Source organism: Malaya genurostris, chromosome 3, assembly GCF_030247185.1.
Source record: "Malaya genurostris strain Urasoe2022 chromosome 3, Malgen_1.1, whole genome shotgun sequence".
Lineage (NCBI taxonomy): Eukaryota > Metazoa > Arthropoda > Insecta > Diptera > Culicidae > Malaya > Malaya genurostris.
This window is the reverse complement of record NC_080572.1, coordinates 255,227,975-255,240,654: the sequence shown is the minus strand read 5'-3', so window position 1 is coordinate 255,240,654 and position 12,680 is coordinate 255,227,975. Positions and strand designations below refer to the sequence as shown.

General features: G+C 38.1%; 1 protein-coding gene across 1 annotated transcript; it reads right to left on the bottom strand.

Moving 5' to 3' along the window:
• Positions 1-217: 217 nt before the first annotated feature.
• LOC131437020 (transcription factor SPT20 homolog) lies at positions 218-12,199 on the bottom strand. Its single transcript, XM_058606056.1, has 7 exons — positions 11,558-12,199; positions 11,257-11,497; positions 10,687-11,167; positions 10,543-10,624; positions 9,021-10,468; positions 1,519-1,654; positions 218-1,463 (listed from the first exon to the last, which is right to left on the bottom strand). Exons 1-7 carry the CDS (start codon positions 11,696-11,698, stop codon positions 975-977), a joined length of 3,018 nt encoding a protein of 1,005 aa, XP_058462039.1. The 5' UTR covers positions 11,699-12,199; the 3' UTR covers positions 218-974.
• Positions 12,200-12,680: the final 481 nt, after the last annotated feature.

Sequence of the window (12,680 nt, the reverse complement as noted above, 5' to 3'; positions counted from 1 at the left end):
AAGTACTTTGAAAACGAGTCTAAGCTTGTAGAAATCGACTGTGGCACACTGCAAAGTAGAAACATTTGATTTTTGTTAAATGGTCAAATTTTTGTCTGGACGCCTTCGCATTTGAAGGAAAAAGCATAAAAAAAATTCAAATTATTTAAAATTATTAAGCTGAAAACTTATTGAAATTCGATTAGCAGGAGATTAAAAACACAGTTTTATTTACACATTCTGGTGATATTTTACTTCAATTTATATATTTACAACACATTCCAATTAATTACACATCTCACATGAAATCTTATATTACAAAATACATATTTTACCGATTAAAAATGCGGACACGTCATGAAACGTCAAGCAAGTAATAAATTTTTACCACGAAATAGACAAACAAAATAAGTTAATAAAAAACTAACATTCAATGATAGTTGAAAGCAAACATATATCTTACCCTGCCTAACGTCTATGTCTTAACCTAAGCTGAAATACAACCTAAACTATTTTGTTCGAGTCAAACTCGATGTTGTACGTACAACACGAAATCCGGATCGCGTCATTTAAAAAGAAATCTTCACAAAGCGACTCGGAAAATCTTATAAATGCTATTTCTGATTCAGTGTAAATTTGTGATACGCCTTCATGACTATAACTATCCAATGTGTACGGTGTTATTAAAATGTTGTGGCCAAAGACTAACACAGCTAGCTAAGATTTTTATCAGAAAACAACTACATATTTTAGAAAAAGCCTTTCTTCTATGAAACATAGAACAACTTAACCGTTTCATTCACTGAACAAAAATCATGTCAGTTCCTAATAATATGGCAACGTAAAACAATGGAAAAAAACTTATGGCTTCAACATGGTTGAACTTTAAAAAGGTTTCGATTCCGGGAAACTCCTGGACACCCACACTGTATTCTCACTGGAATGATTTGACTCTATGCGAACGGATGCTACTCTACCCACCGGAACTTTCGTTCCTATGTGATCTGTTCGATTTTGATGTTTCCCAAAAGCTCCCGTGATGCACCGATAAATTGCGTCCCGTCAATGATGAAATTTGACGGGATGGTATAGACGGTGGCAGAGTTTCCATCCGCCGATTTGATGATGGCCGTTTTGGTTGCTCCTCCTAGTCCTGCTAGGCTTTGGATAGAACCCTGCTGGCTTTGCTGGGTATTGGCCATACTGTTCGGCATCGCAATCTGTACCTGATGTATTATTTGAGGTTTGCCGTTGTTTTGGATCTGCGCTGGGATGGTGAAGATTTGCTGCGGTTGCACGACGGTATTAGTTTGCAAATGCGACGTTTGCTGGTGCTGCTGCTGTTGCTGATGCTGTAGCTGCTGGTGTTGCTGTTGTTGTTGTTGAGTAGGTAACTGCGTTTGATTGGAAGGTTGCTGCTGGGACTGCTGAGGTTGTACGGAAACGGAATCATTCTTATCCTTGATCGGAAGTTTTTTTACAGACTGAAATCATTCCAATTAGTTTCAAACATGTTGAATGGTTTTCGGCTTAGCTTACCTTCTGTTCCGGAGATTGCTCGGTTGCCGTAGAATCATGCATTTGTTTGTGCTTTAGAAATTGACCTTTGATGTAAAAACCTTTACTGCATATAGAACAGTGGAACGGTGCCGAACTACTGTTTTCCTGATGAGTTCTAGAATGAAAGAAGGTATGATTTTTGAAACCGAACATAAATCGAATAAATTGAGTGTGTGTTATTTGTTCTAAATTCGTTAGGTATAAATTTATAACATAAGCTCGTTTGTTATAAAATCTTTGACATAACGTTCGTTTATTTGATATTAAATAAAGTTGAAGTACTGTTTCATTTAGCATAAAAGATAAATTGTATGAAACCATAAAACTATTACTTTGAATCTAAACGTGTGACAATCGATTGAACATTCCACGAGATGTCGAAATGAGTTCCACTTTGGAGTTTGGGGTCATTATTCACGGTACTTTCAGCACCGGTATTCAAGGACCAGCATAACCCAAAACGCTTCATATGGCGATGAATTATTATGAAAAATAAATTTGAATAGTTTTGAGCCCAACATTGATTTTTTTGGGTATCGTCTCTTCTTTTTCGGTTTGAATTTAAAAAATTCATCCCCCTGTAATTTCAACATCGGAAGTCGGAATCGAAATTGGTCGGAAATTCACCAAATTTGTAATTTTTTTATTTATGAAATTCGTTTTGGCCTTCTCCTAAAAAACTAATGAGCTCCTCTACTTTTGATATATTTGGAACCGGAATTCGGAAATCAGTGTAGCCGTAGTCCATTAAGGGATTGTAAACCATTTCATTTGATTTGATTTTTTTGAAAATCAGTGTAGCCATCTTTGAGCAATCGTAATGCGTTTCAAATTAAATTTTTGGTTTCCTTCAGAATCGAATACCGAATACCGGTAAACTGAAATAATTTTTTTTTGGTAATCGACTATCGAAATCCGCAAACCCGAATAATTTATGTGAAATTGACATATTTCCACTAATCACCCTATATCTCCTGAACCGGAAGTTGGATCTGATTAAAAACAAAATAGTTTTATGGGATCTTAAGACCATTCATTCGAATATTAATATAATATTATTGACGAAATCCGTCCAGACATCTCCGAGAAGCATAAGTGTCATTATTTTGATTTCGTTACACATATCATCCTGTAGCCCTGGAACCAGAAGTCGGATCCAAATGAAATTCAGGAACCTTATAGGGGAGCATACGACTTTTCGTATGAATCTAAGTTTGTAGATGGGACTTTCGTTTGAATCTAATCGGGTAAGCACTCTGGTAAAATTGAGAAGTATGATACAGGTGATTCAATATTAGGCTACTACATGGAATGAGAAGTACCGGGCCTAACAAAGAAAAATTCGATTTTAAACCGTGAAAATTTTTTTATTCTTCAGAATAATCTCCATCTAGAGCGATACATTTGACGCATCGGTCCTCCAACATTTTGATGCCCCTTTCAAAAACAGCTTCCGTTTGTGCAATGATTTTCATTCGACAAGAAGTTCTTTCCCTGGAGAAACTTTTTCAGGTTGGAAATAGATAATAGTCGTTGGGGGCCAGGTCTTAAGAATACAGGGGATGGTGGACCAATCCGTACCGCAAATCATTCAATTTCACTATTGCTTTTATGCAGGTGCGTCTTTTTTAACAGCTTGATGAAAACTAGAACTCGTCGGACACAGCTATTGTTCAAATACTAATAGTGGATAGATTGTAATGAAATCTGGTATTAAGCCATCAAGAAGCTTGTTCTCAACAAAAATATACACGGTTCGAAACTATTCATGTCTTTTCTGTGACAGGCCCGGGACTTCTCATTCCATGTAGTACATGACCAAGAGATCATTCATTAGAGACTAAGTTTGTGAACATTCTTCCGGCCAACTCAGAGAAAAGCGAGTACATGTGTTTGTAGCATACACACATACACACACACTTACAAACTGACGTTTGGTAATCTTGAAGAACTGATTCGAATGGTATATGACGATCGATTCGAAAGTTGATTTTCTCAGTGATTGCATAACCTTTATATATAAGAAGGCAAAAAGGTTTCATCTCACTGCTCAAAATGTCATGAAAAGGGATGCTGTACACTGTCTTTTAAGTGCTGTGCACAGTTTTCCATGTGCGTCGTATTGAAAATCGTGTTTCACTTTACTTTCAAACATCGTTATATGCCAATATCTTCGCTAAAAATATACGGAATTCAACCAACTATGGCTTGTTTAAAAAGCTATTACAACGAGGTATCAACAATCTGGAATCTACTTTGTTTTTGAGACCAATTGAGACAGATTGTAAAAAATACTGCAAATTTTGACAAAACGAACGAAAAAAATATTGCTGTCTTTGAAATCATCGCTTTCTTCTGTAGATACATATACAAATTCTTTTTTTTTTAATATATTTAAGTGATATGAAAATTTCGTTTCTTCAGTGGTTGTGGTTGAAGACAGTTACAATCTTTTCATTATAAAAATATATGGGTTATCATTTTGAATTCGAAAATAATGCAGAATTTCCAGTATAAGGTTTATCGTGTTACAGTTAAAGTGTTGCCAAAAAGGAACCGTGCTAAAAACCAATCGAGCCAAAATACTATGCTGAATAGTACTGTATTCAATCTTTTAATAACTCTGTTGTACTTCATTATAATTGAAGAAATCTACGTATTCCAAAAAATGGGTCTTTATTCATCCAATTCAAAGTACAAAGTGAAAATTCCATACTCCTGTTTCTACCTTGTTGCTACCGTTGCTAGGGTTAGCTATAACAGTTCGGCTGAAAAGTTCGTATCGTTTAATAGTAACACACATTTTTTTGCCAAAATTCGTTTTTATTATTCAACATAATTGCCATTAGAGGCGATACAGCGATTATAGCGATCATCCAACTTTTCGATATTATTTTTGTAGTACGATTTGTCCTTTGCCTCAAAATAGGCCTCAGTTTCAGCGATTACCTCTTCATTGCTTCTAAATTTTTTACCAGCGAGCATTCTCTTGAGGTCTGAGAACAGGAAAAAGTCACTGGGGGCCAAATCTGGAGAATACGGTGGATGAGGGAGCAATTCGAAGCCCAATTCGTTCAATTTCAGCATGGTTTTTCGTTATTGTTTGTGATCGATCGCGGTAACCATTTTGTACAAAGCTTTCTCATATCCAAATATTCGTGAATAATATGCCCAACACGTTCCTTTGATATCTTTAGGGTGTCAGCTATCTTGATCAACTTCACTTTACGGTCATTGAAAATCATTTTGTGGATTTTTTTCACGTTTTCATCGGTAACAGCCTCTTTTGGACGTCCACTGCGTTCATCGTCTTCGGTGCTCATATGACCAGTACGAAATTTTGCAAACCACTTACGAATTGTTGCTTCGCCCGGTGCAGAGCCTGGATAACACTCATCAAGCCATTTTTTGATATCGGCGGCACTTTTTTTCATCAAAAAGTAGTGTTTCATCAACACACTAAATTCCTTTTTTCCATTTTTTCACAATAACGAAAGTAGCTTCACTCAAAATGCAATATCTCACAAACTAATAATCAGACCGCTGTCAAATTTATACACGTATCTTTTGAAGGTTGGTACTAACTGAAAATGGTATGGATTTAATTCTAGTGGCGCTCTCTCATAGAAACGATACGAACTTTTCAGCCGATCTGTTAGTAACTCCAAGGGCTGTCTTAACAAACAGCAACAGTCGTCACTTGCTATGTAAGTGGCCAACAAACTCAGAAATGATTGTATTGAAAATTGTATCTTATTTAGATTCCAAGCGTCATTTTTTCGTTCAGAACCCCAACTATTGGAATAAGGTGAAAAAATCGATATCGCCGTGAATGATTGACGGATTCTTACGATCTACGACTCGTTACGATAAGGTATTTAAAAATAAAAAAAAATACTTTCAAGGTCAATTGTGACAGATATTGTCAAAAAACTTCAAATTTAGAAATAAAAATTTATATAACTCGGAAAATAATCATCAGATATAAAAACAAAAACAATAGCGTAAATACTTTCAGGAAGATGCAAAAAGATATCAAAACAACTGAAATTTTTTACATAACAATTTGTATAACTCGGAAAGTAATCATCCGATCTAGGGAAACGTTCCACTTGAGCCGTTTAGTTTTAATTTCTGATACATTTGTAACTATTTCGGTTACAGCTTTTAGTGAGAAACGGTTGTACTTTTTTCCATAAGCTGCTGTGGTTGAGTTAAATGCGCAGGCAACTTTGTACATGCATTTTAGGAGCATTTACGCACCCATTTTACACCATACGGCGCTTTTGGTGTCACGGGTTGCTCAACTACATTATTATTACACTAGGGAATCTAGGTTTATTTTATTTATGGTTACATCTTATGTGAAAAAATCATAGTTAGCGCGTATGATACTCGATCCAATATAGTGAAAACATGGCTTCCGCTGATGGTTTACTTAAGGATTTTTCGATTCCGGCTAGTACGTTGCTAGTATTTAGAGGTAGATTTAACCAGTCTACCCAGTGCGCTGTGTACTTATTAAATCTTTTTATTTTCAGAGTATGGAGTGAGTATAATCGCCCTAATTTGTTGGACGAAAACTGAAATTATCGGCGCTATTTCATTTGCTCAAGTAAATTAAAATTACTATTTGATTTGAGGATGGATTTCAAACATAGTAACATGAAAATGTAAATAAATTCATTAAAAACCCTTCTTAATCCACCTAGTGGTGTGATAATGCCTTTCTCTTCTTTCATAACAGTCTCATGAAAATATGTTTCATACTTTTATTAAATAATTTTGGATACTAAGTTTGACACCAATTGATTCAGATTGATTCGAGTAGTTCACAAAAGCATGCTTCAGTGTTTATGTCACACAGTCAGCATCATTTTTCCAAACTAGTGCTTGACATTTGCGTTGTCTATTTGTATGAGAACAGTGATGCTAATCAAAAAAAAGCCTTCTCAGTCCACTTTGTGGAATTTTCATACATCTTGAAAAATCACCATAGGGGGGAGTACATGAAAGTTTCGAAAACGAAAAAAAAATTTTGATGCCAAAAGGCTTAGAATTGCATGAAACGTCGAGATTTAGTGTAATCTCGAAAAAAAAATTTTTTGAAAAAGTCGACTTTTTGGGACTTAGAAAAAATATGAAAATCCCAGAAGTTGAAGTCCCAGAAAGTTGATTTTTTTTGAGATGACACTAAATTTCGATGTTTCATGCAGTTTTAAGAGTTTCGGCATCAACAAAATTTTTCGATTTTGGAAATTTCATGTACTCCTCCCTATGGTGCTTTTTCAAGATCGAAAATTGTCAAATCTTTACCACCGAGCAGCACCCCTTACGCATGTCCGATTTAGCTCAAATTTTGCATGAAGGCTTTTTTCGAGGTGCTTAAACAATACAACGCTTTTTGTCGGTAACGTCACTTATACAATCATATCTCCGGAACCAAAAGTCACAGCCATTTGATCTTCGAACTTGATCAATGGTCCGACAGTAGCTTTCAAACGAGCCCAAGTTTGTCAAAATCGGTTCAGCCATCTCTGAGAAAATTGAGCGCGTTCAAATATCTTCGAAAAGTGCACACACACACACACACACACACACACACACACACACACACACACACACACACACACACACACACACACACACACACACACACACACACACACACACACACACACACACACACACACACACACACACACACACACACACACACACACACACTGACATTTTCCGATCTCGTCGAACTGAGTCGAATGGTATATAACACTATGGGTCTCCGAGGCTCCGTTCGAAAGTCGGTTTTTCCAGCAATTCTAATACCTTTCTATAGAGAAAGGCAAAAAGGAATGAAATGTTTTAAAAAAATTATTTCTCCTACTTATTTATGTCATACAACACTGATGAATTTTCTAAGAAAATTTCTTTGGTTTTCATTCTAAAATAATAAGATGTTCATACGAAGAACGTATGATTATTATATGTTATTAGGAATTTCCATACGTGAATCTATGAAATTCGTAAATTTGTAGGTTAATATTCATAGTTTGCTCTTTGATGGAAATATTTCCAGTCATAGTTCAAAACTGATATTTAATAGAAAAATTTGTAACGAAAAATCAAAGTACATTCGTATGATTTTCCAACGTGTAGTATCCTCAGTGTACACATACACACACGGACATTTGCTCCGTTCGTCGAGCTGATTTTATTGGCATATGACACTCGGCCCTCCGGGCCTCGGAAAAGTTTTATTTTAGGTAAAAATGATTACTAATTAAATATTCAAAGTATTGTTCACCGGTAGTCACTACTTTTTCCAATCTTTCTGACAATTTACGGATACTCTTTTCAAAAATTCGACCGGTTTGGTCGGCAATCCATTTCTTTTTGGTTTCATCGTAATTGGAAAAGTGTTGGCTAAAGCTAGGCCAAACTGCATCGACCTGAACAAATAGTAATCAGAAGGAGCAATGTCTGGGCTATATGACAGGTGGGGTATGACTTCCCAGTTAAGCGATTCTAAGTATGTTTGACCGCCAGTGTCTAATGTGGGTCAGCATTGTCATGTTGCAAAATTACTTTGTCTTGTCCATCGATGTATTGTGGACGTTTTTCTTACAATGCTCGGCTCAAATGCATCAATTGTCGTCGATAGACCTCCTCCCTGATCCTTTCACTCGGTTGCCGCAGCTCACCACTCCCAACTGAATCCACCATTAACTGACGATAACCTTCAGAGCATTAATATTCTGAGCGGCCATCGATGATGATGATCGGGGTGGGGGTTCATAAGTTATCCATCGTTTTGGATTATCTCAATGGACCCACTTTCCATCTCCGACACGTTCGACTGTAGCTGAACGACACGTATGACTGTAGCTCATGGTTAAATCCGAGAATTAATAAAGAAACATGTACATACTTTAGCTAAGGTCAAATGACAAAACAAAAAACAAACCTGCGTCGAGATCATATTTAGAATTAGGCAATTAGACCAAGTCGAATATCAAAAGAAGAGGGGCTGAGAGTGTATCAGGGTATCTTACAAGTGAATGACTGGACGATGGAGTGGATTGCCAACCTGAGTCATATGAGTGATGCTCCCTGAAGGTCTGAAATGAGTAAGATGCACCGTTCTAACAAACAAACCATCAGGCAGGTTCAAACTGGTACAGCGAAATTCTTTATTATATAGCCGAATGTTCTTGCTGGGAGGCGCCGGGTCCTCAAAACCCATTTTGGCCTTCTTAACAGCAGTAATATGAAAGCTATCTGAAAATCAAATTCGGATCTGCTGTAAGGCATCACCTGCATCCACTGGTAATGCTTCGAACTGATGGTGGTTTCAAACATACAAACATTAGAATGAGTCGAATATCAAAAGGAAATATACACAATCGGAATTATGCCAAAGTTATAACGAATATAACCCAAATGGCGCACACCCGAATAAAATACAACAAATTTCTACTTACTTTTTGTGCTTGTTCAAATTGTCCTTTCGAGAGAAATACTTTCGACACACAGGACAGGAAAACAATTTCTTCCCTGTGTGCGATACAATATGTCTCATTAGATGTTCCTTCCGGCTGAACGATTTGTCGCAGCCGGGTTCTTCGCATTTGAATGGCCGCAATCCGACGTGCGATTTCAGATGTTGCATCAAGTGTTCCTTGCGTTTGAACGATTTTGAACAAACATCGCATGAGGTGAAACTGACACCGGCGGACGCCGTGCTACTGCTGGTCGTTCCACCGTGCTCCAGCGAGTCCTGCTTCACGGAGAGAGCCGAAATGGCTTTCATCTGCTGTGTGGCAGCAATGGATTGGGCCGTTAATGATCCTTCGTTGGATTCCGTGGAGGAATTCAGTTGACTTTCGTGCTCTACTGGGCGGTTTCTGTTGACTGACTGTTGTTGTTGTTGTTGTTGCTGTTGCTGTTGCTGTTGCTGTTGCTGTTGCTGTTGCTGTTGCTGTTGCTGTTGCTGCACTGGCTGCGGTGGAGGATTAGGCTTTTGAGGTTTCGGTTGAGATTGTTGTGGCGTAGGTTGAGTTTGCATCGTTGATCGACTGATAATTTGAACTTGCGATGGTTGATGTCCTTGAGATTGTAATTGTTGTTGTTGCAGTGGCTGTTGTTGGGGTGGCTGTTGTTGTTGTTGCTGTGATTGCTGCTGCTGTTGTTGTTGTTGCTGTTGAATCGGCTGTGTTGTGATAACCAGATTGGCTTGCGGTGTTTGTAGGTCACTTGCAGCTTGCATTTGAGATGATTTCTCGACTAGACTTAAATAGTTAGATAACGGAACCTGAACACTTGGCATTGTCAGATGGGTCTGTGGTTGAATCTGGATCTGATGCTGCTGAGTGTGTTGTGTTTGTACTGTCTGCAACGGTTGAATGCCAAATTGCTGCAAACCCTGCGGAGTCAATGTTAGGGCAGGTGGCATCTGCATCGGGGCAAGCCGGAACATCCCGTCCGATCCCGGTTGAAGTTTCATCTGTACGTACTGCACATTGGGAAGAACACCTTTGCTTACATCACCCACATTGCCAATAGGAGCAAGTGCAATCTGATCTCCACCGACATCCGTTTTCAACATGATGGGAACTATACATTTATTGCTTTGCATCATTTTACTGGCGTCCAGCACCGGAATGGTTGCAGTTTTTACAGGTGTACTGCCGGAGGACACACCGCTGACCGGTGTGCTTGTGATCATTGCTCCCGTAGAGAAACTCCCAATGCTTGTTGCCGAAGAGACTGGTGTGATACTGATCGGACTACTAGAAACGGCCACTGGCGAACTCGTTGTGGCTAAAACACCAGATTTGGTTGGTGTTGTTGTGACTAACGTAGATTGACTGGTTGGAGGTGATTTGAATAGAACACTAATTTTTGGTTTTTTCGCTGCTGCAGATTCAGGCTGCAAGGAAAAACAGTGACTGCATTAATTACCAATTCAAGATTACTTTCGTTCTTAGTAGACGCTGTACTAACCGACATTTTCTCCATAGATTCTCTCTTGATCGATTTAACTGGTGTTTTCAATTTGAGAAACTCGTCCATTTGTTGGTAAGCTCTGAAAAACAGACAGTAAAATTAACCCCTTAACAAAATTGAGCACTAAGAGATGAAACATACACAGGCTGTTCCGATTCATTGTTCACTCCAGCAGAAACAAACGTCTGATTAGTATCCTGGATCTTATAATGAATCTGATTGGCTTTGATGGTCTGCCCATCTAAAGTAATTGTATATTGAGCCATTTGTTGTTGTTGCTGTTGCTGTGATTGCTGATTCGAAACTTGCTGCTGATGTTGCACATTTGACCTTTCCAACTGCGCTTCACCGGACTGAATCCCAACGGCCTGCATAATGCTACTCAGAAAATCGGCATTCGGAGCCATGATGGTGGCCGTCGCAGGAATAGTATTAGTGGATTGCGTAAAACCTTTCGAGATATTGTTTATGATAATTGGTGTGGTCATGGTTGGAGTACATGGAATCGACACGACTGGCTGCTGTGCCGTGCTGGTAACCGTTGTTGGGACTAACTTAACTTGCTGGGTTTGAGTTGGCAACGATTGTGTCTGGATTGTTGGTAGAGTTATTGCGGTAGATGCTGTGAGAAGAATTAAATGTTAGTTTTTAATTGTTTCGAATTAAAACAAAACAAAATCTTCTGTTGATCCATAAGCTTTTCATTCTTACCAGAAACATCGGAATTTGATTTAATCGGACTAAGAACATTGCTTGACTGGTCGGAATGCTGATCCCTAACAGAATCATCTTTTATATAAACCATTCCCCCATTGCGCAGTTTCGTCGAGTTTAGACAGCTCTCCAGCATTCCTTGGGCTTTCACAACAGATTCCCTGAATTCCACCTGGGTGTCCAATTGTTTCAGACATTTCGAGCAAACACTTTTCGGCAAGCGGTCCTTCTCGTGTACCTAAAACAGAACAACTCGTTAGAAGTGAACTATCAATACGGAGTGGTTGCATGTACATACTTTAATCTTTAAACAATCGGTAATCTTTGACAGAATGTTTTTCCGCTTTCCTTCGTCTGAAAATATTCCGGTTTTACCTCCGCCGCTGCTAGCACACAAGCGGCATAAATCGATGAAATTTACACACTTATAACCAGCCATGTCGAGTCCCTCTGGTGGCTACTAACACTTTTTACTACTGTTGTTAACAAGCTATTTTCGAATCATCTCGCTTTCAGGAGATCGTGACAATTTTTATACCCAATCGATCAATACGTTAATACAGAACATTAACATCCCATAAAAAGGACTTATTCGCGCTCAAACAAATCAGTGACATTCGATTGAATCACTTCATGCAATGTTTTCTTCGCATTTCTTGGCAGATATTCCCCCCACCATAGAACGATTTTATCACCCTTGCCAGACACTTCACAAATCCACCCACTATCAACAAATTCCAGGCGCTCTTTTGAATTCCACTTTAAGCCCCAGATAGTGACGTTTCCCCATAAACTACGCTGTCGAAATCATTGTACTGCACTATAGCCACATTTTTAAATTTGATTCACTGGAATTACACTTAATTTTCATTATTTTTTTTAGAACATTAAAAACAGAATAAATCTTTTCGCAGCGAGACGCGTTCTCGTCAGGTTTTGTTTTTCCTTATGCATCGAATTTCCAAACATCAAACAAGAACTGTACGCACACTAACGCAATCTTTTTTTGACAGCGCAAGCCGAACGAACAAAACTCGGGTGCATTTCTTTTACAGCGGCTGATTATTTTTTATTACAGAGGTACCGCAAATCCCTCTAAAAAAATCAAAACCTGCGCAAGACAAAGTTTGCCAATAATTTGAATGTGGTTGAATATACTTTCAATGTACATCGAGATGCGGACACTTCTGTTATATTTAGTATACTAACAGAATGAAATAGTATGAACTCGTTTTTTTAGTTTATTCTATTATTTACAACTCACTTTTTTCAGTGAGAATATCAAATTGACTTCAAACTAACTGCACATTTACTTATTTCAAAGCAAGAGTTAGTGTAAAAACGGAAAATTATTGTCATTTTATGAGTTGGCTACAAATGCGGATCATTCTCGTATCCTGCGTTTTGGTGTGCACATTGAA